The sequence below is a fragment of the Dunckerocampus dactyliophorus genome, chromosome 2 (assembly GCF_027744805.1).
Source record: "Dunckerocampus dactyliophorus isolate RoL2022-P2 chromosome 2, RoL_Ddac_1.1, whole genome shotgun sequence".
Classification (NCBI taxonomy): Eukaryota; Metazoa; Chordata; class Actinopteri; order Syngnathiformes; family Syngnathidae; genus Dunckerocampus; species Dunckerocampus dactyliophorus.
The window spans coordinates 5,470,535-5,496,868 of NC_072820.1; the positions used below are offsets into that span (position 1 = coordinate 5,470,535).

Consider the following 26,334-nt stretch of genomic DNA (forward strand, 5'->3'; position numbering starts at 1 on the left):
TCTGTTTGTGATTAACAAGAAATGACTAAAATCAACTTTCCCAGCTGTTGTCAGAGCCATTGTTTACTCTTCATCAATGATTTACTGTGGCTGGTCAAGATTTCACTGGCAGGAAGTCCCCTGGGATGACAACAGCTGTTTTGTGATGTTCCATTTTAGTCTTCAAAATGATCTCATTGTTGTCTAGAATGGGAAGTGTAATTCATTTACTCCTATGGTTGTGCATGGTGCATGTTTTGATACATTCTAGTTGTAATGTGAATGCGCTCAGGAGGCTGCGTACGCCAGCACAAAACAGGTGCAGCCTACATTGTTGTGACTCTGATATTGATAGCAGTAATTTAATACATTGTGCACATTGCTGGCAATAGAAATGGAATTGAGACGATAATGGGTTTTTTTCCCCAGGACAAGCGTGACTGCTGTTAGGAGGGTTAGAGCTGTAAACAGACCAATACCAATCAACTGCAAACTGGCGAGCTGGACTGCATGGACACTGTGTAACTCTTGCACTGAACAAAAGGTAACACCATTTATCCTTTTGAATGGATTGCACAAAGGAGTCAATTTGAAATGCTAAATGTGCACTATAATGCATTTTTTTCTTGCCAAAATAATTTGTAGCTTTCCTATGCGTTTAGCTGTAGTTGACAATCAATAGAGTACAGTACTGTATGTGTGGATGATGGCCAGTAAGTCCAAAGGGAATAATAACGCCATTAAGCACAGTGATTCACTTTGACTGATTCTTTTAGAGTGATATTGTTTGTCGGTATCATTTTAAAAGTGCACATAATAATGATAGAGACATTTCTGCTTCATGACTTGTCCATTTCCAACCACTACATTACTGAATAAGCTAGTGATGAATAAGTGATTGGAAACTTGATCCCTTTTACTGACTCGAGTTCTTATGAGTCTCTCATTGCAGTGAATTGGGGACTCGATTTGCTCGAGTCACTCGTGACAAGTTCAGCAGGCGAGCTGTAGATGCTCAGCAACCACCCGTGAGTCAGTGAAAATTGAGTCTTGTCGGGTATGTGTGAGTCAGTGAAACTCAAGTCTTCATTGAGTACCAATGAATCAGTGAAACGCGAGTCTTCACTGAGTATCCGTGAGTCAATGAAACTCAAGTTTTCCTTGATTACCCGTGAGTCAGTGAAACTCAAGTCTTTGTCGAGTACCCCTGAGTCAGTGAAAACAGAGGCATTGTTGAGTAACCGTGAGTCAGTGAAACTTGAGTCTCCGTAACTTGAGTCTTCGTCAAGTACCAATGAGTCAGTGACACTCGAGTCTTGCTGGTCATTGCTGGAGTACCAGAGAGTGTGTGAAACTCAAGTCTTCCTCAAGTACTCTTGGGTCATTGAAACTTGTGTCTTCATTGAGTACCCGTGAGTCTGTGAAATTCGAGTTTTCGTTGATGACCCTTGAGTCAGTGAAATTCATATCTTTGTTGAGTACCCTTCAGTCAGCGAAATTCAAGTCTTTGTTGAGTACCCCTGAGTCAGTGAAAATAGAGTCTTTGTTGAGTAACCGTGAATCAGTGAAACTTAAGTCTTCGTAACTTGAGTCTTCGTTAGGTACCAAAACTCGAGTCTTGCTGGAGTACCAGAGAGTGTGTGAAACTCAAGTCTTCCTCAAGTACTCTTGGGTCATTGAAACTCGTGTCTTCATTGAGTACCCGCGAGTCTGAAATTTGAGTTTTCATTGAAGACCCTTGAGCCAGTGAAATTCCAGTCTATGTTGAGTACCCGTGAATCTGTGAAACTTGAGTCTTTGTTGAGTACCCTTGAGTCACTGAAACTCGAGTCTTTGTCGAGTACCCCTGAGTTAGTCAAACTAGAATCTTCGGCGAGTTCCCGTGAGCCTGTGAAACTCGAGTCTTTGTGGAGTACGCCTGAGTCACTGAAACTCGAGTCTTTGTGGAGTAAGCTTGAGTGAATGAAACTCAAGTCTTTGTCGAGTAACCTTGGACCAGTCAAATTCAAGTATTCCTCGAGTACCAGCGAGTCTGGGAAACTCAAGTCTTCCTAGTGTACCATGAGTCTGTGAAATCTGAGTCTTTACTGAGCATCTGTAATACAGCTTGAGTAGGAAAACTTGAGTGGGCCTAATACATCTATACAAATGCAGTTAGAAGAAAAGTTGCACACTTTGACATGCTACCTGTTTTCTTTAGCTAGCAGTAGCAGTAGCAGGGGTGAGTAAGTGAACAAAGTACCCGTGAATTCCGATTCAAAATAAAACTTGCAAGTTTTTGAACGATTCATGACTCGCACATCTCTGCTACCCAAAAACTCTATTAACTGTACATATGTTTATCCTATTAAAAATGGGTAACTGGTACATGATGACTTCATTTCAGACATCTTGAAATGTGTAGCTGCAAACATGTGATGTGTGTTGTGCATGCTCAAAATTTAAACCACAACCATTAATATTTCTACACCCTCAGTTCCGTTTCCGAAAAATGGAGAAACCATCACAATTTGGTGGGACACGGTGCTTTGAGACCCTGTGGGAGACGCTGGCATGTCCAACAGCAACTGCGCAGTGTTTGGTGCCAGATTACTGCGGCGAGAGCTTCACCTGCAAAGAAACTGGCAAGTTCAGTCAACGCTGAGGCTCATGTTGGCGTATGTACGTTAAAGCAGCAGTAAGGAATAGTTACACCAACAGCATTAATGTGTACATGTGTACTCACAAGGGCGAGGATATTATGAGCCACTAATAGGCTATTTGGAGTTGCCTTGGCAACGCTGCAGATGCTAAAACAGCATACCATTCGCTAATTAGGACGCTGCATATTTCTGCTTTAATGTACGAAAAAGGGAAGATCATGTGTATCTGTGTTTAAACACTGCAGGGCGCTGTATCAGCCAATCCCTTCGCTGTAACGGCGAGGCAGACTGTGATGATTTCTCTGATGAAGATGGTTGCGAAGACTTCAGCCAGAGGAATGACAAGTGCTCCACACTCCTCACCATCCCCGGTGCTGAGCGAGGCACTCAGGGGTAAATGATCATACTCTAGCTTAGAGCCGCAACAACTGATCGACGACTCGACGATTAATCTCACACATCAGCTTTGACTTTGGAAAAGAGTGGTTAACATTTTGCCTCTTTTCTGATATGTTGCGGACGTAGTGAAAAATGAAAGGATGCAACTTTGCCACTTTGATATTTTGCGAAACAACACTTGTAGATATGCTAAGACGTTTTATATATTTCAATATATATCTCAGCTTTGTGGTGTAGGTGAAAAAGCCTATTATTAGTAAGAACGGCAGTCTTTGCTCTTTTTCCCCCTATATTTTATGTTGTTTTTGTTGAATTCCCAATATTTAATTTCTTTCTTCTTCAATAATCTTTTAATAATAACATTTTTTTTATTCAATAATTTTTTCCCTAATATTTTAGGACTTTATTCCCATAATATTATAACTTTTCCCCAACCTAATTTTCCAAAAATTGCAACTTCATTTTTTGATTTGTTTCTCATAATATTACAACTTTTAAAAAATAATATATTTTAAAAAAAAAGAAATTTCAACTCTATGCTACTAAAATGACATTATTTTTTCTCATAACATTCCAAGTTTATTCTTGTAAAATTGCATGTTTTTTCTCGTTAGAGTATGACATTTATTTCTTAATATTTGGAATTTATTCTTGTAAAATTACAGCTATTTTTTCATTTCTGCTGTTTTTTGTTTTTTTTAATTTTCCTTTCCTCTTGTAAATTTTGTTCTCGTAATGATGACTTTATTCCCATAGGGTTTTGTCTTTATTGTCATAACATTATAACTTTTCCACAACCTAATTTTCCAAAAATTACTGCTTTATTTAGTTTTGTTTGCTTCTTATATTACAACTTTTAAAAAATATTTTATTTTAATATTTTTTCTGTAATATTTCAACTCTATGCTACTAAAATGACATTATTTTTCCTCACAATATTACAAGTTCGTTCTTGTACAATTGCAGCTTTTTTTCCGTATTAAAATCCAACTTTTTTCTCTTAATCTTTTGACTTTATTCTCATACAATTACAGCTATTTTTTCCATTGCTGCTATTATTATTCTTTTTTTTTTCTTCTTGTAAATTTTCCTCTTGTAATTATGACTTTATCCGCATCCTATTTTAACTTTGTTCTCCTATAAAAACACAGTCTTTTTTTCCTTTAATATTTAAACTTTATGCCACTAAAATGTAGTTATTTTTCCTCATAATTTCATGGTGTTATTCTCTCAAAATTATAACTTTTTCCTCATTAGATTTAAACTTTTTTGTCTTCAGATTTTGACTTTATTCTTGTGAAATTACTGCTGATTTTTCAATTTTTGGCAATGTTTTGTTTTTCTCGTTAAATTATATATTTACAATGTGCCGTGAGTCAGTAATAAAACAAAAATGGCGCCCGGCCCGCACTTTGTACACCCCTGGTCTAGGGCCTAATCTATTACTTGATTAATCTAAACAACACACCTCAGATTAATCGACTAAGACAATAATCATCAGTTGCAGTCCTACAGCTACATATAATAATAGACAAAGTAAGGTTTAAATGGGAAACAAGGCCCCCGCCTAACCGAAGAGGCTTGTCAAACCATGTTGGTTTCAACTGTCAACAAATCCCCTAAATGCCAGTGTCCTGGTCAGGGTTGCGGGGGCAGCAATCTCAGTAGGGAAGCCCAGATTTCCCGGTTTCCGGCCACCTCTTCCAGTTCCACCGGAAGGACACCGAGGTGTTCCCAGGCCAACTAAAACATAATCCCTTCAGGGTCTCTTGGGTCTGCCCCGGGGCCTTCTCCCGGCTGGACATGCCCGGAACACCTCACCAGGGAGGCGTCCGGGAGGCATCCAGACTAGACCGACGGTCCGAGCCACCTCAACTGGTTCCTCTCGATGTCTCTCTGCTCAATTAAAATGACGATGTTGAGAAAAAAAGCTGAAGAGTACACAACTAAATGATGTTGAGGTCATTTCCTTAAACAGTTGTGTGTTTTGGCCTTCATGAGAAAAATGCATAATAACACAACCTTTAATAATGAACACATTTGATCTGTTTTGTCTTGTTTTTTCAGCTATAATGCCTTGACTGGTGAATTTGTGGATCATGTTTTGGACCCAAAGTACTTTGGAGGAAAATGTGAATATGTCTACAATGGTGACTGGAGAAAGTTCACCTATGACTCCTTCTGTGAAAACTTGCACTACAATGAAGATGAGAAAAACTACCGGAAACCTTACAACTACCACACGTACCAATTTGTGGTACTGGGATTTATTTCTGTGTGCACTTTAAAGGGGACCTATTATACTCATTTTCGGGCCTTTGTATTGGCTTCTGGACTCCTACAGAGCAGCTACTCATGATAACCCGCACAGAAAGCTTTGTAGATCTTCCAGACTCTGCACGTCTTCCTGCAGTGGTTCCTGCCTCTTGCCCAAACGGTCTGGGTGATTTACTCCACCCCCGGCCCTCTTCCGCCGAGCCCACTCTGCTGAGACTGGTCTCACTCACAAGTGCTCCAGAGGACTTCCGGACAGCGGCCGAACCCCTTTTGTCCGATTACTTATGCAAAATAAGCACAGTTAGGACACTGATAAATTGTTACTTACAGCTTGCTCTTCTGACTCTTCAACACGATCAAGTAACGCTGGAAAGGCGCCGGACTTCAGCAGCAGTTTGGTGGATAGCCCAGCTTGGTATTGTCCCATGTTCACAAAACAGTCCCGTGTGAAGACAGATGAGCATATTTTTCTCTCGCTGGCCGAGAATCAGCAACTCCAACCACTTCTGCCTGATGCTTGCCTCTTTAGGCACACCCCAGCAATTTCCTGGGAGCCATTGCTCCACGTGCTAACACCGCGAACAGAGCGGGGCGCTGGGCACGCCCATTTAAGGAAGTCCGGGTTGCACTGACGTCAGTGGAACTCGGTGTTAAAAAAAAACTCGGTCGAAAACTGCTTTCAGGGCTCACTTTCACATGCGCAAACTTGAATTATTAGCGTTGGCATCGTTTAACACAAGAACACAACATTCATAGGTCAGAAAAGAGGAAAAGCATAATAGGTCCCCTTTAACAAATGTACTGAGCTGATGAGTGGTGACGCAGAGACTCCCTTCACACAGGCAGAGGCGACATCAGAAGGCTCTGAGGAATATTACAGCGACGCCGTGAGCCTGTTAACCGCAAGGAAGACGACGAGGTCCTCCAATGCGGGCGTCTCGCTCGGCATCTATTATGTGGAAGTGGGGGTGAGAGGAAGTAAGGAGTCTGAGTTTTTACGGAACATATCACAGCATAAAAGCCAGGTACGTGCAGTCAACACACTAATTATTAGCGAAACCATATACATTTACATACAAACTGATTCCCTTGTAAGAATGAGACTAGAATAGTATTTCTTGCCATAGCCAGACTAAACTGACCATACCAAGGACTGACCAGCCTGGACAGCTTGCATCTTGTATCATGTGTGCTAGAATTGGTGCTCAAATAACCGTGGGCAGTTCTAATATTAGAACAACCACTTTTTCTAACTCTACTGTTGTTTTTAGTTTTCTCTTTTAGTCATAATTTTGGAATGTGCCGAGGGCCATTAAAGCTGTAAATGGCCGCACTTTAGACACCCCTGTGTTGAACGCACCCCTTGGAAATGGAATGTATGGTACTCACCACTAATGAATGATAACGGAGGGCAGGGGTGACCAAACGTTTTCCAGCAAGGCCACATTAATATTTCAAATCTATGCGACTAAAATTACTTTATTTTTTCTAATATAAAAAAAATATTAAAAAAAATTAAAAAATAATAATAATGTGAACAATATATAAGAATATATTTATTCTTGTAAAATTGAGACTTTTAAAAAATTTTATTCTCAGGAAAATTACAGCTTTTTTTTTTTTTTTTCTGCTGGGTTTTTTTTTTTTCAAATTTTCCAACAATTTCAACTTTCTTCTCACGAATTTTCTTCTCCAAATTATGACTTTATTCCCATAATATTTGGACATTTTTGTTGTAACATTATACCTTTTTCCACAACCTCATTTTCCCAAAATGTCAACTTTATTTATTGTTTCTTTGTTTCTCATAGTATTACAACTTTTAAAAAAATGTCAATTTTTGTAATATTTGAAATTCATGCTACTAAAATAATTTTAAATAATTTTTTTCTCATAATTTCAAAAAAATATTTTCGCAAAATTACCACTTTTTCTCCTCAGAGTTCAACTTCTTACATTCATATTTTGACTTTATTCTTCAAAAATGACTAGTTCTCGTGTTAGATTCTATTTTTAGAATGTGCTACGAGCCAATAAAAAAACAACCACCGGCCACAAGTGGCCCCCGGGTCGCACTTTGGCCACCACCACTGTACAACGATCCATGAATAGATGGAATCCGAGTCACGGTGTAGAAGTTATACGTAAGTTTCACTTTGGCGTCGCACAGCAACTGTGGTGCGTTCAAGGAAATTGCGAGATTCTTTATTAGTGAAGCAAAAAGACATAAACATGTAAAAACTGCGGGCATGCAGTACCTTCTGCCTGTACGGTATTGTCACGTATTTATAACTTATTGCTGACTTAGGGTGAATGATATGTGTTTTCTGCGGAAAACACGGCCTATTTTCAGAGAAAAAAACAATTCTGACCAAAAATCTGCTCATTTGCACGGCAAATGTGCAAAAATGCTAATTTTATTCCTAGTTGTATCTCCTCCATTTCACTCTTACTGTATATATAACTTGGAATCAGCCATTTTGGTGAAATGTCACACATGTACGGTATCTGTTTGTGGTCAGGACCTGGGCTTCATCAGGCTTTTGTCAGCAGTGGAAACAGCTCACTTCAAGGTGAGAAGTGATAAGCTGATGCTGCATGAGGATTTCTACCTGTCACTGATGGATCTCCCGGAGCGCTATGACTTTGGCATGTACTCCCGGTTCTTCAACACGTTCGGCACGCACTATGTCACTGAGGGAGCCATGGGAGGAACCCTGGAATACGTGGTAGTGGTCAACAAAACATCCATGGCTGAATCAAGTAGGGTGGGACTTCCTGTTGTTGCGGAAGTAAACTACTTATCATAGACATGTTTTTGAATCGCTACGTGTCCTCGCACAGAACTTGAGGGGAAGCAGGCCGGTTCATGCTTGGGGGCCTCCATTGGTTTGAGCTATCCAGCCGACGGCTTTGGAACGGCAGACCTCACAGTCGGGGGGGATATATGTAAAAAAAGAGGAAGCGTAAATCAAGGTGAGAGTGCATGTAAAGGTCGGAACGGAACGCTCCAAACAGTAGGTACTCAAAGTGTGAAGCGGACCTCCAGTGGTCGGGCACCGGAGGACTTCAGGGGAGGTGCAGCAGCTTGAGAAAAAGGAGGAAAAATTTATTTTCAGACTTGCTGAGCTAACTTGACGAAGCTACATGACGAACACAAAAAAGATTTATTTTGGCAAGACGTATTCTGAGGTTAGCAGAAAAACCCCCCACTAAATATTAGAGGTGTCACTGGACACAGTTCACGAGACGGGACGATGCACGAGATTGGGCCTACGAGAGCGAGGAGAGACGAGACTTTAACGTTGCTTTTAAGAAAAGTACAATGATAAAATATAAAAAATAGATGACAATATATTACGATCTACTCGCTTCATTTCTACGTTACATTCTTCTGCACCCTGTGTGCATGCTAGCGGCCCCGTCTCCCCCGGCCTAGATAAATGGACTGTATGACTGACAAAAGGGCTCACTCTGTTCATGTTGTTGTTCTATGAAACAAACGTGCCAAAGTGCTGAAGTCCTCTTCTTGCCTGTTTGGAGACGGGAGACGATAAAAACAGATCGAGTTCATTAGAACCATTAGAGCACTAGCCACCCCACTTTGTTCGATGGTCCTCGAACGCACCATCTAACTTTTTTCCACGCTGCACAGGTGGACTGCTGTACTGTATTTTTCTTTCATATCATATGTGGTCCCAAACGTTGATATTATGTTGGAAGGCATAAAGGTAAGGTTTGATGACTTTATTGAGTACTAATGTAATAATAATCCTCAAGTTAATTCATGCTAACCTGCCTGAGTAGGCATTTTTGTCATTCACGCAAATGTGTTACTCTTTTGAAGGCGTATTCTTTTGAGAAGCCACTCCTTTCTTGTGAAACCCCAGCGAATACCTGGAACTGGAACCGAAATCCGACCAGAACTGGACTTAGGAGACCAAGTGGGGGGTAAATCGCTGTTAACGGACTACAATGCTGATGGGGATGTCGTACAACTTCATGTCAAAAAAGCCGTACTACCCCTTTAAAATCTCGCCTCGTCTCGTTCCTCGGTCTCGTCTCGTGAGTCGGGTGTGTCGTGAATCCCATTACTTAGCATTATTTGCTGCCTCACGCTAGCAGTTTTGTCAATATTCAGAACGCTCAGAAAAGAGAAAGACGTGTGCTCATGTCTCACGTAAGGATTGTGGATGATGGGCAAAATTCAGTGTTGCAGTCTTCCTTTAAATAAGTCATGTTCAATGATCATTAATCCATTTCAGTCATCGTTTATAAATATGTTGCATTGTTTTTTGCATGTAAAACTATAATTATTTTCTATAAAACTTCATATTTGTGGGTGTCCGGAATGGATTCATTGGATTTAAATGATTTCTTATGGGAAAAAATTGCTTCGGCTTTGGGTCTTTTTTTCTGTTTTTGCTTTCAGTTCTAATGTTTCTTAACAATCATTTGATTTTTGTCTTTTTTTCCGTTTCGTCTGACCTTTTAGAGCAGATTACTCCTGAAAACCAGAGTATATGGCAGGATGTACGATACATATTAATGAGAACATGCATCCAATTATAGTTTACCATTGTTTTCAACCTTGTCTAATTTAAATGGAGTTGACTGAGGAAGCTCTGATAACCTTTTTTTTTTTTTAACTCAAAGCCAGAGACTCGGGTTCAGCTGTGATTGAAGACATTATCACTCTGGTGAAGGGGGGGTACACAGACACTGGCAGCGGCTTGTTGGCCATCAGGGACCCTGACACTTATCGCAAGTGGGGGGCGAGTCTTAAATACAACCCGACGGTCATTGAATATGAGGTAAGACGCTGAAATGATTTGCAAAAAGCTTAAAAATACACGTGAATGTTGAGGATTGGGAAACGTCACGGCAGTAAGCTGTTGCACTCATGATTCTTTCTGCGGCAAATGATCTGATGTTTCTGTAGTTTGACTCCCTTGAGGAATGGCGGCGCTGTCACATGATCCGTCAGGTAATTTCTCACAGCTTATTGAGCTTTCTCCCCTTTGTCTCCTCGCCACCGAGCCAGATCATGCCCATCCATGAGCTTGTGCGCCTGAGCACTGCCTCTGATCACGTTGGAGCCAGACTGGCCAACCTTCAGAGGGGCTTGGATGAGTACGAGCAGCAGTTCAGCTCCTGCCGCTGCGCCCCCTGCAAGCATAACGGCGTCCCTGTGCTCGCTGGGACGTCCTGCACCTGCATCTGTAAGCCGGGCTACCAGGGAGAAGCCTGCGAGGACACTTTGCGAACGGGTGAGACTTATTATTTTGAGTTTCTTGCATTGTGACACAGTGGAACCCGCAAAAGTCAGTCCGGAAAGCCCCATTGGCCTGAGTTCTTCTTATTACTTAAAAGTCGACATACATAGTCGACCACTTTTGTTTTCGACTTCAAATTTGAGACCAAAAGGGTTTTCGGGTTTTGCCAGCCAGTCGAAAGGGCGTCGACATCAACAGGTTTCACTGGAGAGCAGAAGGGGTGTCCAAACTTTTTTCAGTGAGGGCCACATAGTGAAAAATGAAAGGATGCAAGGGCCACTTTAATGTTTTATATAGCAACACGTGTACTGTAGATATGCTAAGGAGTTGTATATATACAGTACTTCAAGAAAAAACTGCATCTCAGCTTTGTGATTCAGGTGAAAAGACATATTATTAGTATGAAGTGCACACCTTGCTCTTTTTTCCCCATATGTGCTGTTTTTTTTTTTTTTTTTAGATTTTCCAGATATTTTAATTTTCTTCTTAAATAATCTTAACTTTCTTCTCGTGATATTATGACTTTATTCCCATAATACTATAATTTTCCCCCCAAAATAAAACTTATTTTATTATAAACTATTTTATTTGTTTAGTTTGTATTTGTACTCACATTAGGACTTTAAAAATACTTTAAAAAAATAACTTATTTTTTCTGCAATATTTCAGCTCTATGCTACTAAAATGACATTAAGATTACGAGTTTATTCTTGTGAAATTGCAACTTTTTTTCTCGTTAGAATACGACTTTTTTCTCTTAATATTTTGACTTTATTCTTGTAAAATTTCAGCTGTTTTTTTTTTTTAATTTCTTCTTGCAAATTTTTGTCACATAATTATGACTTTATTCCCATTATATTTGACTTCACTCTTGCAATATTACAATATTTCCGAAAAACAAATTTTCTTGCTTTTCTTGTTTTTCATGATATTTCCGTAAATTTCGGTGTATAAGACGCACCCACAAAATTTAGAGGAAAAAACATATTGTACATATGTACATATATAAGTCATAAAATGGCACATTGTGGCACGCACAAGTCCTTGAGGACAGGACAGGAGCCAATCATGAGCTATGATAAAACTCACAACGACCTTGTCAACCCATTGGAAATCACAGGAGGTCATTACTCAGTATAACAATCTGACTCACGGCGTCATCTTACAAAGAACACTAAACTCATCACACAGTAACTTAACACTCAAAAGGTATACCTGAGCAAAGAATTTCACTGGAGAACAAGCAGCATAGAGAATGAATGGATGGCGCTGCAATGCTGCCTGTGTCCAACAGAGGGAGCCAGAGGAGCCCAGAGGGAGGCTGCGGCCATTGCAGCACCCCAATGAATGCATTGCTTAGACGCAATGCATCATAGGAAATCTTTAAAAGAGTTGTTTTTTCATTTAAACTCATATTGGTTCATGTTTGTATATTTCTCAGATGTACTGTTTGAGTGTTAAGTTGCTGTGTGATGAGTTTAATGTTCTTTGTAAGATGGCACTTTTTTGCAAAATTATATATTTTTAGAATGTGCCGCGGGCTGCAAATGGCCCCGCATTGGACACCCCTGGCTTACAGTCGCCTTTGATTTTAAAATGTTGCGTGAGTCGACATATACTTTAAGTTAAGCATCACTTCAACACCTGGTGTCCATACAGTAGTAGTTCATCAGTGTCACTATGCCCTTACTTGATCTGACTATTTTGCACGTCCTTAGTTTGCAGTGAGAATTTCAAATGCCGTGTACAAACGTATCTTCTTCATGCTAAATTCTCCCCGCAGAAACCAGGACAGATGGGTCGTGGTCCTGCTGGGGAGCTTGGTCTCCCTGTACATCCGGAGGGAAGCGACGTACCAGGGCCTGTGATAATCCTCCACCTGATGGAGGCGGGGCTACATGCCTTGGCTCCTCCTCTCAGACGCAGTCCTGTTGAAGTGACATGCTAATTTACTGTTCCTGCTTTCGAATAAAATGAAGTCATTACGGTATTTCAAATGCAGTATAACTAACTAACTATGTATTTGGCTGTGTATCCTGCTGCCTCCGCTCGAATAGACGCCGCAATAAATAAACGGCGAATTGAATAGAAAAGATAACAGGTGGTGCTTCTAGGTTTACTGCCACTAATTGAAGTACGTACCTGTTGCCTGAGAATCTACAAACAGATAATATTGGCATAAAAATGAGTTATCGGTTCATATCGGTGCCTCGGGAACTGTTCCCAAGCGTCACCTTCGGATTGTAAATGTGCATTTTGCAATGACTGTAAAGCACTGCGAGCGGGGAGTAAGGCGGGTAAGTCTTCCTTTAATATCCTTATTATTCCTTTTAATATCACACCTCAGGAAGGATCACACGCAACTGACGCAGGCAGTCGGTGGGGGCAGTGCTAAATGAGCCCATTTTGTGATTGCACTGCTTGCATTAGTCCAGAATTTCATACTTTGCACTTCACTTTGTTCTTACAGGGATGTTTGTGCCACATCGAAATGTGCAACTTTCCAAATTGTGTATTTGCCCACCTTATTTAATTGGATTCTTATTTTTAATTTATTAAGACTAACATGTTTTACTTGTCAAAGTAAGAGCTCATGTTATGTTAGTTGACTATTGACAACTTGGTTTAAATAAATATGGCATTTTATGTATAATTTACACAGAACATCATACCAACAGTAAAATACGGTGGTGGTAGTGTGATGGTCTGGGGCTCTTTTGCTGCTTCAGGACCTGGAAGACTTGATGTGAGGTAAATGGAACCATGAATTCTGCTGTCTACCAAAAAATCCTGAAGGAGAATGTCCGGCCATCTGTTGGTGACCTCAAGCTGAAACCAACTTGGGTTCTGCAGCAGGACAATGATCCAAAACACACCAGCAAGTCCACCTCTGAATGGCTGAAGAAAAACAAAATGAAGACTTTGGAGTGGCCTAGTCAAAGTCCTGACCTGAATCCTATTGAGATGCTGTGGCATGACCTTAAAAAGGCGCTTCATGCTGGAAAAGCCTCCAATGTGGCTGGTTTACAACAAGTGATTGGGAATGCCGGTATTGATCTCCTGAGCTACGTAATAAACCCGTACAGTACCAATGTCACACACTAGGGGAACAAAAAATAGTTCAGAGCATTTTTTTGAAGGAACTTTAATGGATTGTGGACTATTTCAAAAACACTCAGTCGACTCCTGCTGTAAGCCTCTGCATGGCAAGCCTCCACTGCTGGGTGCTGGGTTGTCACACTGGCGACTCCTTGTCTTGGTTCTTCCACTGCAGGAAGACCAGGAACCCCAGCAGCTCCAGCTGCCGTCGATGGCGATGTCTGTCACGCGACGTCATCATTACTCACTGTCTGTCAAGAAAACAGTCCTCGTGTTGTGTGAACTGACCTTTTTGTCTGTTCGTGACCTCACAGCCGCGTCCACTGTAGCCAACGGGACACACACAGTCACATCTGCTGCCTGTTGGGAGATATTATGTATCAGTAACGCAAGACTATTATGTGCAGACTTGGTATCGATGATGAGCAACCTCTGAGCACCGCCACTCCGTTGTTGTGACAGGGAGCACATCGACACGAGCTGGCCTCTTCCAGGTACTCGAACAGGGCTCGTTTCAAGTTTCTCTTCAAGGTGTTGTGGAGGGTGAAGTCTCTGGAGGTGACCAGCTCATACAGAGGTCGCGTCTATTCAGGAAATGCAGATTCTTGGAATCAGAGTCAACTGGAACGCCTCACCGACTGAACCTTGACAGCCTGTTTTGATTTGAAACGCTTTCCACTTGGCGTCTTTTGTTGTTTACTCCCAAACGTGGCTCTGTTCAAGCCAGATACTTTGCCTTGAAGGACTCTGCCAAGTCTGTTTTTTTCTGGAAACGCTTCCACTTTAGTGGGTCAGGTCCAATTTGCACACATTACCATTAAAAACATATTAAAAAGAATATAATGACTCACTGGTCATATTTCAAATCAACACAGTTGGACGAGTCTCGTTTCTAGTCAAGGTTTTCTTTTCTCCGTTTGCCAAAGTGAGCTTCAGTTGGTTTTTGTGTATGAGGCATAGTCATAATTTTGATTGATATTTCTAAAACACAACGTAATGCAACGTAACGTAACGCAACGCGGCCAGGAACACCTGTGGAAAGCGCAAAGGAGGTGGGCAAACTGTGGTGTCATCCTGGTCATGTGAACTTTAAAATGTCCATCTATACTGAATTTTTTTCATATCGGCTGTCATTATTGAGAAAAAAACGGATACCGATGTCTACTGATGTCACAATTTTATGCAATATCGGGCCGATATTATCGGTGGGCCGATATTATCGGACATCCCTAATAATTATGAGAAGAAAATTTATGACAATAAAGTTAAAATAGTTGAAAAATATTTTAAAAAATTTGCAGAAATGTAGTTTTACAGGAATAAAGTCAAAATATTATGGGAATAAAGTCATCATTCCGAGAGGTAAATTTACAAGAAGAAAATAAATAGTTTCAAAATTAAAACAAAAAACAAATTAAAAAAAATAAAATAAAAATACAACTACAGGAGAAAAAGGGAAAAAGAATTAAGTCAAAATAGTTAGAGAAAAAAGTCATGTTCTAACGAGAAAAAAGTTGCAATTTTACAAAAATAAAATGTCATTTTAGTAGCACAGAGTTGAAATCTTAAAGAAAAAAAATGTTAAGTAAGAAACAAAACACAATAAAGTAAAAGTTTTGTAAAATTAAGTTGGGGAAAAAGATACAATATTATGGGAATAAAGTTATAATATTATGAGAAGAACATTTTTAAATCTTATTTAAGAAGAATGTTCAAGTATTTACAAAAATAAAGTACAACAAATTATGAGAAAAGAATCACATTTGTAACGTAAGATAACGTAACATAACATAATAACAGAAACTAGAAAAGCACTCGGAGAGCACAGACCTCCGCCAAGCGACATAGTTCCTTACGTTACAAATGTGATTTTTTTCTCATAATTTTTTTAACTTTATTTTCGTAAATACTTGAACTTTCTTCTTAAATAAGTATTAGTAATACATTTATTTTATCTAGATATTTAGATTCCCTGACCATGAAAACATACCACTGAAGGGTTTGAATGACTTAAAGAATGCTAACAATGCTAACATTAACATGCTAACACCTAGCAAAATAGCACGTGTTTGTATAGTGCCTACCTCTGAACATGTTAAAAATGCTAGTATAATTATGTTAGCATGCAAACATGTTAATGTTAGCATGGTAACACCTAGTATGATAACACTAAGTGTCTGTTCATATTCATGAAAATCGCCAAAAAATGCTAGTATGCGCATGTTAGCATGTTAACAATGCTAACATGCTAATTTTAGCATGCTAACACCTAGCATTATAGTGTCTACAGATTAAAATATCAAAAAATGCTAGTATGCTAATGTTAGCATGCTAGCAATGCTAACATGCTAATATTAGCATGCTAACACCTAGCATGATAGCACAATGTACTCAGGCTAAAGGCTAAATGTCCTGACCAAGTGCTCTGACTATTTTTTTGTGGAGTTATATGCACAAATGGCGAAAATGATCCTGTCTCGCAATGTGAAATAATCCTTTACTAAAATTCCTGAATCCAGGCGGTGATCCGGATCACCCCCAAAATTGAATCAGTTCTTCCATATCCCCTTTGCGACAATTCCTGAAAATGTCATCCAAAACCAGAATCAGAACTTTTCAAGTCATTTTGAACACAAAGAAACGAACAGATAAACGCCAGGAAAACAAAACCTCCGTGCCGCGCTTGCACTCTGACGGAGGGAGTAACAAGGAAAACTTTCAAGTAAACAAAGTATTACCGTTGTACGAAGGAAGTCCGGGTTGAAGCGCACTCCCTCCCCCCAGAGCCTCATCAGCTGCGGGCTGGGAAGCTTCTGGGACACCAAAGCAGCGATAGATTCACTAGTACCGCCCCTTACCACCGAGACAGTGTCCTCTACCATGCTACCATCCTTGGTGTCCTCTGCAACAAGAAGGTTTCATTGAACATGTCTGTCTAAAAACAAGAGCGCGTATTCCACAGCTGGCTTTACCTCCCATCTCGTTAAGGAGGCCATCGCAGGAGCCGCCTTGATAGCCCACAGACACGTAAACGCCGTATATGTTGGCGCCAACCTTCAGTCCTGACTGTGTACAGGACTTGTAGTCTGTCAAAGTATAATCTACAAGAACACATTTTCGGTTAGGGAGTTTTTATGTTATCTTGTGAGTCATGGGGGGAGCATTCCAGACCAATGATGGAATAGATCACGTTAAATATCCCATCCGTTACCCGTCTTTTCAAGCTTTTCCTTGTCCAGGATGAGGGTGTACTCGTAGTCCCCTCCGAGGGCTGCTTCGGTGATGTAGTGTGTACCGTAGTCTCTGTAGATCTGTCGGTATTGGCTGTAAACATAGGACTGGGGCAAGGCTCGCAGGCGCTGCAGGAACTCAGGATGCAGCATCAGGTCGTCTGACTTGAGCATGTACTGGGCCAACTCCAGCTCAGCTTTGGCCCGTATGAAGCTGTAAGCCTGGTGGGAGGACATCAGGGGACTTGTGTTGGCATTTTTATGGTTTACGGTTTATGGTTTAATGATTCAACCCTCACTGTGCATTGGATTCATTTGCAAAGTTGATCAGTTTGCAGTAAAGCTGAGGTGGGTTGAGCATGCTAAGACCTCTCACCTTGCCCGAGGCACGGCGAATCTTTTGGACCGACTTGGTGTATTTGCCTTTGTTGTAGTTGAAGCCAAATTCAAAAACACCCGGAATGGCAAAGCCATAGGAAACAAACGTTTGGGTCATCCGCTCCTTCATGGTGTGTTCCATGTAGTCCGAGTACGACTCAAAAGCCTCCAGCGTGAAATCATAGGAGCCTTTTGTCTGCGGAGAAATTGAGAGGACATGTTCCTTTATGGTGTTGGATCAAAGGAACACAGTGGTGTGAAAAAGTGCCTGCCCCCTTCCTCATTTTTTTAATTTTTTTGCATGTTTTAGTCAACGACAACACAACTGAACACAAAATGCAGTTTTTAAATGAAACATTTTATTATTAAGGGAGAAAAAAAATCCAAAAAAAAGTGATTGCCCCCCGCTGTTAAAACATAACTTAACTGAGATTCCTTGACATCCGTCGGTCTGGAAACGGTTAGAAAGCCATTTCTAAAGCTTTGGGACTCCAGCGAACCACAGCCAGAGCCATTATCCACAAATGACGAAAACATGGAACAGTGGTGAACCTTCCCAGGAGTGGCCGACCAACCAAAATGACCCCAAGGGCGCAGCGACGACTCATCCAAGAGGTCACAAAAGACCCAACAACAACATCCAAAAAACTGCAGGCTTCACTTGCCTCAGTTAAGGTCAGTGTTCATGACTCCACCATAAGAAAGACACTGGGCAAGCACGACCTCCATGGCAGAGTTCCAAGGCAAAACCGCTGCTAAGGCTAATCTCAATTTTGCCAGAAAACATCTTGATGATCTCCAAGACCTTTGGGAAAATACTCTGTGGTCTGACGAGACAAAAGTTGAACATGTTGGAAGGTGTGTGTCCCATTACATCTGGCCTAAAAGTAACGCAACATTTCAGAAAAAGAACATCATACCAACAGTAAAATACGGTGGTGGTAGTGTGATGGTCTGGGACTGTTTTGCTGCTTCAGGACCTGGAAGACTCGCTGTGATAAATGGAACCAGGAATTCTGCTGTCTACCAAAAAATATTTTGTCCTCCCTTAATAACAAAAAATTTCATTTAAAAACTGCATTTTGTGTTCAGTTGTGTTGTCATTGACTAATATTTACATTAGTTTGATGATCTGAAACATTTAAGTGTGACAAACATTACAAAAAAAAGAAAATAGGAAGGGGCAAAGACTTTTTGAATGCGTTTACAAACCGGTTAATGATTAGCAAGTGGGACTTCATTATTTGACAGTTCAAATTACTGCCCTGCACTTTAAAGTCCATCTGTTGTGGACAATGTCTCTCATCCTGCAGTGATTATGAGCCTTAGGAAGGACATAGCAATACAAATACTTCCAAAATAGGGTTGCAAAATTCGGTGAATTTCCAACGTTCCACTGGAATTCATGGACATTTATGTGGGAATGAACCAAAATTGCAGCTTTGTCTTTTACGTGTATTTATATGCCGCTTATAAATATTTCTCATACATATATTTTAAAAAAACATATATTAAACAAAAATAGTCTGCATAATTTAATTAAAAGAAACAGACTTTATTCAAATAAATTTACATTCTTAATGCTGCTAAAGCAACACACTGATTAACATGCCAAATTAATTTCCATGGAAAGGGCATTTGGATATTTATTATAATATTACTATCATTTTGAAAAATAATATATTATTTTATAATATATACATAATTTTTGTTATATACAGCATTATATTGATTTACATTAATGTGATTCTTTTTTTAATAATAATAATAATAATAATAATAATAATGAATATCATACATAAAATATAAATACTATAAAATAAAATATACATACTACCACTAAAAATAATACAATATAATAATAATATAATATATAATAATAATAATAATAATCATCATAATAAGAAATATCATACATAAAATAAAAATACTATAAGATAAAATATACGTACTACTACTAAAAATAATACAATATAATAATAATGTAATATAGAATAATAATAGTAATAATAATAATAATAATAATAATAATAAATATCATACATACAATACAAATACTATAAAATAAAATATAAAATACTATTAATAATACAATATAACAAAAAATATCATACATAAAATATAAATACTATAAAATAAAATATACGTACTACTACTAAAAATAACACAATCAAATAATAATATAATATAGAATAACAATAGTAATAATAATAATAATAAATATCATACATAAAATAGAAATACAGTACTATAAAATAAAATATAAAATACTATTATTAATAATAATACAATATAATAAAAACATAATATAATACATAAAATATAAATACTATAAAATAAAATATAAAATACTACAATTAATAATAATACAATATAATAAAAACATAATATCATACATAAAATATAAATACTATAAAATAATATATAAAATACTACTATTAATAATAATACAATATAATAAAAACATAATATCCTACATAAAATATAAATACTATAAAATAAAATATAAAATACTACTATTAATAATAATACAATATAATAAAAAATAATATCATACATAAAATATAAATACTATAAAATAAAATATACATACTACTACTAAAAATAATGCAATATAATAATAATATAATATAGAATAATAATAGTAATAATAAGAATAATAAATATCCTACATAAAATATAAATACTATAAAATAAAATATAAAATACTACAATTAATAATAATACAATATAATAAAAACATAATATCATACATAAAATATAAATACTATAAAATAATACATAAAATACTACTACTACTACTACTACTACTAATAGAATATATAATAATGTAATCATGATGTTAATAATAACATCATCATAATATAGTCATTTATGAACGTTAGGAGACTCATCATGCATTGCATACAGGCCGTGTACCTGCAGGGTGTACTGCTGCAGGTTGTAAGGCTTCCTGAATCGAACATCCTGGATGTAGTGAGGCAAACAGCTGCCGGCGTAGTATCTGTTATCAAGCACGACCCCTTCCAGGTCGCTGTTCAAGATGTTGATTCTAAAATAAATAGAGACTGCAATGTGTTTACATCGCTTAGGAATGCAAGCAAATGCACTGGAGGACGTGGAGGGAGTGGAGCCGACCCTTTGGCGAGGTTCTCAATGCCCCAGTACTCCTCGGCCTCGTATCTGCAGGGCTTCTGGCTGCTCCCGCAGCCTGCTTCATCTGACATGTCACCGCAGTCATCCTCCCCGTTGCACTGCAGCGTTCTTGGAATACAGCGACCTGCAGGGCAGCGAGGGAGGAATGAAGTGATGTGGGTTTTTTCTTCCCCAAAACAGACTATTGAGTAAAAAACCAAACAAGGTGAGCTTTGTTGCATCCAAGTATAAGGTATGGTATATTTAAGTGCTGGTTCAGAGTGTGACCCGCCTGTTTGGCTGCAGAGGAAACCTTCACACAGTGGAATGTTGTTACAGGTGTAGCGTGCTGGAACCTCGCAGGCTTCCTCCTCCCTACCATAAAAACGACACGGCTCCCCTCCAAACTGTGACGGCTGCGCTAGCTTGGCGTGGCGATACTGTGTGTCGTTAAACAAGAGAAAGAAACACAGACACCGTCACAGAAAAGACAGGGAAATCCTTCACAGAGGCGGCGCAGGAGCTGCTCGAGAAGGCTCCAGGGAGGTATAACAGCTGAAATCACATTAGTGGGCTGTTTTCACCTTGTCATGTCAAGGTCATTCATCTGGCCTCCTCTCGGAGAGGAAGTAGAGACGGGCACATCACCAGGTGTGCTGCTCACCTTCACTGAAAGGCGCTGAATTTTAATCAGTGGATGTCAGGGATGCATTTATATAAATCTGTTATCTCCTTCATTTTCATTACTCATTTGTCATCACTCGTCATGTGCGATGCCACCGATTTCCTTTCCGATTCGAGACCGAGTGAAATTCAGGCTGCTCTCGGGCGATACCGGATGGACAAACTGATCCGGAAAGCCGAAGAAGTTATCCGCCCTCGATTGGAGGCGTTTGGGACAGTGAGAGACATGTACGAGCCCACCCACCACACACCCACTCCATCGGGGCAGAGGAGCTCATTCTCCAACAGACTCCTCCAGTTCCGTCCCCACAGTAAACGCTACAGAACTTAATTCGTTTCACACGCCATCCAGCTCTAGAATAGCTCACCTGTCTTTAAAGGATATTTCACCCCATTATTGCGCTGCATTTACCATATTCTACACACTGTTTTTAAATATGCAAATCTTGTTTAACGTATATTCTTCATTTAAAATGATCTTATTCATATTGCGTTGCATTTTATTTAAGAGTGTTTGTGTTTTTCTTCCGCAAGTGAGCTACTGCAACCGAGCAATTGCCCGTGTGGATCAATGGAGTCTCTAAGTCTAATATTTCAATTAAAAAAACGCATGTCAGCTTTGGAATATAGGTGAAAAATGAGTATGAACTTCACTCTTTGTTTTTTTTCCCCCAATTTTTGTTGTTGTTTTTAAAAAGAATTCCAAATATTTCAACTTTCTTGTATTATTATGACTTTATTCTCATATTATAGCTTGTCCCCCCCAACCCAAGTGTCTAAAAATGACAACATGTTTGGTTTGTTTCTCATAATATTGTGACCTTAAAAAAAATGGCTTTTTTTCCTTTAGTATTTAAAGTCTATGCGACTAAAATGACATTATTTTTCCTCATAATATTACAAGTTTATTCTTGTCAAATTTAGACTTTTTTCTCATTTTTTTCTCTTCATATTTTGACCTTTTTCTCAGCTTTTTTTTTCATTTGTGCCGTTTTTCTTTAAATTCAACAATTTCAACTTTCTTCTTGTACATTTTCGTTTCGTAATTATGACTTTATAACATATAAAATACAACTCTTTTTGTTTTTCATGATATCACAACTTTAAAAAATAACGTCTTTCTTTAATATTTCAACTTTATGCCCCTGAAATGTTATTTTCTGAATTCTCATAAAATTATGACTTTTTCTTGTTAGATTACAACATTTTTCTCTTATAGTTTGACTTTATTCTTGTAAAATTACTGCTCATTTTTCCATTTTTGCTGTCGCTGTTTTCTTGTTAAATTCTATTTTTTGGAATATGTCATGGGCCAGTTAAAGAAAACCCCCCAAAACAGCCGCAGGTCGCAAACAACCCCTGGGCCGCACAGGACTTTTGACGTGAGTGTTCCCAAAGACACGACGTGGCAGCGTGACATCACACGGACACCACCTTCCTGTTTTGCCGTGAGTTATTTTTAAATTTCATTTAAAAACTGCATTTTGTGTTCAGTTGTGTTGTCATTGACTAATATTTACATTTGTTTGATGATCTGAAACGTTTAAGTGTGACAAAGAAATCAGGAAGAGGGCCAACACTTTTTCACACCACTGTAGTTGACATCCGGTTGCCATTTTGTCAGCAAGCTAGCTAGCTAGGACATTTTGTGATAAAAATCAGTTAAGAATACAGTTGGACTCCCACACAACAAGACGCACGCCGTATTTTACGCTAAGTGGAAAATGTAGGTAAAAGTTTGGCGTCGATTTTCAACGTGAACCGAAAAACCCGCTAACCGGGACGGACGCTAAGCTAGCCACTCATTTCTTCAAGAACTGTCAGCTGATAACCACTCGCTTTTTGCTTGGCTGTGACTGAACTCACCCTTCTTTTCTGACAGACGTCACATTGTGACCATGGACTCCACTCGGACAGAACGCAGTCCGCCGGCTGAAGGAGCGCCTGGTTGCCCGCTGAGCGAGCGTCACGGGCAGCCCATCCTTCGCTGCTGGCTGATGTGACGCCGACTGCGCTGTGGTGTAAAAAACACACGTAATGTAAGTGTTTTACAGAATTAAGGATTCCGAGAAGTTTATTTTAAGCAAACTCGACAGAAAATAAGACAACCTTACCTTAAAATCAACAAGCTGAGCGTATTCGTGACGAGACAGCGCTGCAAATGTGCGGCGGCAGAAAGCATTATGGGATGTTGTGACTGAGCCGTCTAAGTACGCACACGATGATCATCACAACTTGCTGTCGCCATCGGACACGCGGGTGGAGCACACCGCACGACGAGGTGCTATCTCTCAGTACGATACAGCAACGATGGACCAAAAAAACATCACTTTCTGAGGAAGCGACTCGTGCCGTCGAATGATTCGAGTCGTGTTGTCGCACGGTTGACCTTTAAACTTTGTTTAGCCTCACTGGTTTTACAGACTGACACAATCCCGTGACGCTTTGTTTATTCAGACAAAAAGGGGAAAGAGTGCTACTCTTATTCATAGTTGCTGTCATTGTAGCTGCCATATACAGTAAATACATACAAAAGAACAGCGACGTAAAGCAACACTAAGGAATCGTGCGTATGTATTTAAAGTACTAACGACAATGCATCACCCCAACGTCCTCTTTGACAGATAACTAGTTGAAAAGATTTGAAAAGTGAATGTGTCACAAAAAATAAGAATTGTACCGTAACAAATAAATACATTGACAGAAATAAAAGAACATTAAGGAATACTGTTTTTTTTTTTTTTTTACATTACACTATATGGGTTCTCAAAAGGCCTCAACGTGGGAGCCACCTTTTTCATTGGTTATAACGTCACGACCCACTTTTATGTACGTCATTTTTGAAATATTATTTTTTTACACTTTTATAGAAATCATTTTTTTCTATTAATTTTACAATTTTATCAACGTCATTTTTATTTTATTAGTTTTTACGCTTACGTCATTTTTATCATGTATTTTCTTCTAGACTTCAATTTTTTTTTACATTTTTATTTAAGTAATTTAAAACAAATTAAATTTATTTTATTTTAACGCTTTTATTTAAGTCATTTGTATTTTTTTTTTGTATTTTGTGATTTTTTAAAAATACTTTAATTTAAGCCATTTTTATTTTTTTAGGTATTTTTCATTAAAGTTTTACACTTTTATTTAATTTGTTTCATTCATTTTCTTTTATGAAAGTTATTTTACATTTTAATTATTTTTTGCATCTCCTTTTTGCAAGTCATTATTTTGATTTCATTTTTTAAAAACACTTTTAAGTCATTTTCGTCTTTTTTTTAATTTATGCTTTTAAGTCATTTCTAGTTTTTTTTTGTTTTCTATTTTTCCCCATTTGTATTTAAGTCATTTTTAATGTGTCTTTTATGTAAGTTTTTTAAAAATTGTTATTATTTTGATTTATTTTTAATTATTTTTTACACTTTTATTTAAGTCATTTTTAATTTGTTGTATTATTTTTTTCTTTCATGTAAATTATTTTAAATTGCTCTTACTTCTTGCATTGCATTTTTGCAAGTCATTATTTTGATTGATTTATTTTGTTTACATTTTTAAGTCATTATTGATTTGCATTCATTTTTTTTATTTACACTTTTATTCCATTTCTTTTTAAAAAAAAATGATTGTTAATGTTTTTATTTGTCACTTTCATTTTTTAAAATGTTTGTGTTAAAGCAAAGTTTTAATGAAATAAGTCAGACATCAGTTGTATATTACTTTTCATGTCATTTTTGACTTTCTGTCTGCGACCCACACAGAATGGATCCACGGCCCAGTTTTGGGTCCCGACCCACCAGTTGAGAACCACTGGACTACTAGATACTGTTCATACATACTGTATCGTGCAACAGGTAGTTCTAAAGACTACAAGGTTTTAAGTAAATATAGGAACTCAAAAATATATATTTTTTTACACTTCCTACACTGGATGTCAGTCAGTGTTACCGCATCACAAATGAAAAACAAAACAAAATAAAAATAGTGTGATAAATGTGAGAGAAAAGAACAAATATAAAGAGCAAAGAGAAAATTGGCAATCACATGATATTTTATTTGTGACTTAACAGTGGCACAGGTACAGTGTTTATGCGCGGGGGCGGGGGCGGGGGGGTGGAATAGACGTACAAAAGTCCCTTTTTCATATTTCTTAAATCCATAAATAAAATTTACAAAATATTTTGGACTATTTCATGTTTCCATACACAAGCAGGGGGGGGTACAGTTTTTTTCCGTGTAACTCTAGCAATTTATACTGGTGTTTCTATTGAGGCATATAAATACTAATCTGTCGGCGGTTTGATCCAGTGGGGGGGGACGTACGCACAGTGTTCCCAAAAGCAGAGGATGAAAACAACAAAGAGATGGATCCACTGATCAGGAAAATGCCCGCGACCTTTTAGCCGACGGCGCGTGTGGAGTTATGTCATTATTCTTCTTCAAGTGCGAGGCTTTATTTTGACAGAGCGTGTAACACAGATTCACAGTTCATATCGCACCAACCAAACGCAAACAAAGCCCCCTCCCCCCCCCCAAAAAAAAGAACAAAAATGGCGGCAGCGAAAACAAACACCCAGATGTCAAAGGCTGAGGCGCTGGTTTGAGAGTAACACAGGAAGTTGGCATCCAAGAGGCAGACAGCGACTATGGCACAGGTTGGGCGCTGGGAGGATTATTTACAAAATAGCAGTTTGGCAAATTTGTTGTTGTTTTTTTTTTTTCTTTACATTGACGCCTCAAAGCCGTTTTTCTGATTTGGTGTCCCCACCTAAGAGTTGGATGAGTCATAAAAGAAGACGAGATGACAAAAGAAAGCCGCAAAGAACAGTTTTTGCACAGCCGAGCCCACTGAATCCACAAAAGTTTGCTCTCATGCACATGAACGGATGAACACGTGAATCCAGCAGCTCGCAGTCTTTTTGCTGGTGGCGGTCCACAGCGTCAAGGTCAAACACGCTGCTCCCCTCGAAAGTCTCCAAAAAAATAATTATTAGCGAGCAACATCGGCTTTGCTAGTCATCCTAAGTGCTGTCCTGTGTCATTTTGGGGTTCAGAGATGAAAGGTCACTTCCTGGCTGAAAGGTTTCTTGATTGGATGAAAGAGAGCCACAGGCTGGTTGCCATGGTGAGGAGTTCAATGTGTGGCCAGCTATTAAAGAGAACGCACTTTAACAATGACAAGTCTTCTTTTAATCCATCTGTTAGTCCTTTCGCGCTTTTCCTTGATTTCCTGTA

General features: G+C 38.7%; 2 protein-coding genes across 2 annotated transcripts in view; one reads left to right on the plus strand and one right to left on the minus strand.

Moving 5' to 3' along the window:
• The first annotated feature begins 115 nt into the window (after positions 1–115).
• Positions 116–13,313, plus strand: c8a (complement component 8, alpha polypeptide). The gene is made up of 11 exons (XM_054800447.1): positions 116–298; positions 409–523; positions 2,456–2,603; positions 2,867–3,014; positions 5,088–5,277; positions 6,140–6,322; positions 7,820–8,060; positions 8,142–8,273; positions 9,954–10,111; positions 10,342–10,567; positions 12,357–13,313. Exons 1-11 carry the CDS (start codon positions 168–170, stop codon positions 12,506–12,508), a joined length of 1,824 nt encoding a protein of 607 aa, XP_054656422.1. The 5' UTR covers positions 116–167; the 3' UTR covers positions 12,509–13,313.
• Positions 13,314–13,690: 377 nt separating this feature from the next.
• Positions 13,691–26,334, minus strand: part of LOC129177244 (complement component C8 beta chain-like) — an 87,340-nt gene continuing 74,696 nt past the window's right edge. Inside the window, exons 15-26 of the mRNA XM_054768145.1 lie at positions 23,214–23,305; positions 22,966–23,113; positions 20,708–20,855; positions 20,419–20,560; positions 20,200–20,332; positions 17,279–17,476; positions 16,884–17,124; positions 16,645–16,773; positions 16,411–16,574; positions 14,103–14,256; positions 13,961–14,032; positions 13,691–13,893 (exon numbers count right to left, since the gene is read on the minus strand). Of these exons, the coding sequence (XP_054624120.1) occupies positions 13,739–13,893; positions 13,961–14,032; positions 14,103–14,256; positions 16,411–16,574; positions 16,645–16,773; positions 16,884–17,124; positions 17,279–17,476; positions 20,200–20,332; positions 20,419–20,560; positions 20,708–20,855; positions 22,966–23,113; positions 23,214–23,305 (1,776 nt within the window). The 3' untranslated portion in view covers positions 13,691–13,738. The remainder of the gene's footprint in view (positions 13,894–13,960; positions 14,033–14,102; positions 14,257–16,410; positions 16,575–16,644; positions 16,774–16,883; positions 17,125–17,278; positions 17,477–20,199; positions 20,333–20,418; positions 20,561–20,707; positions 20,856–22,965; positions 23,114–23,213; positions 23,306–26,334) is intronic.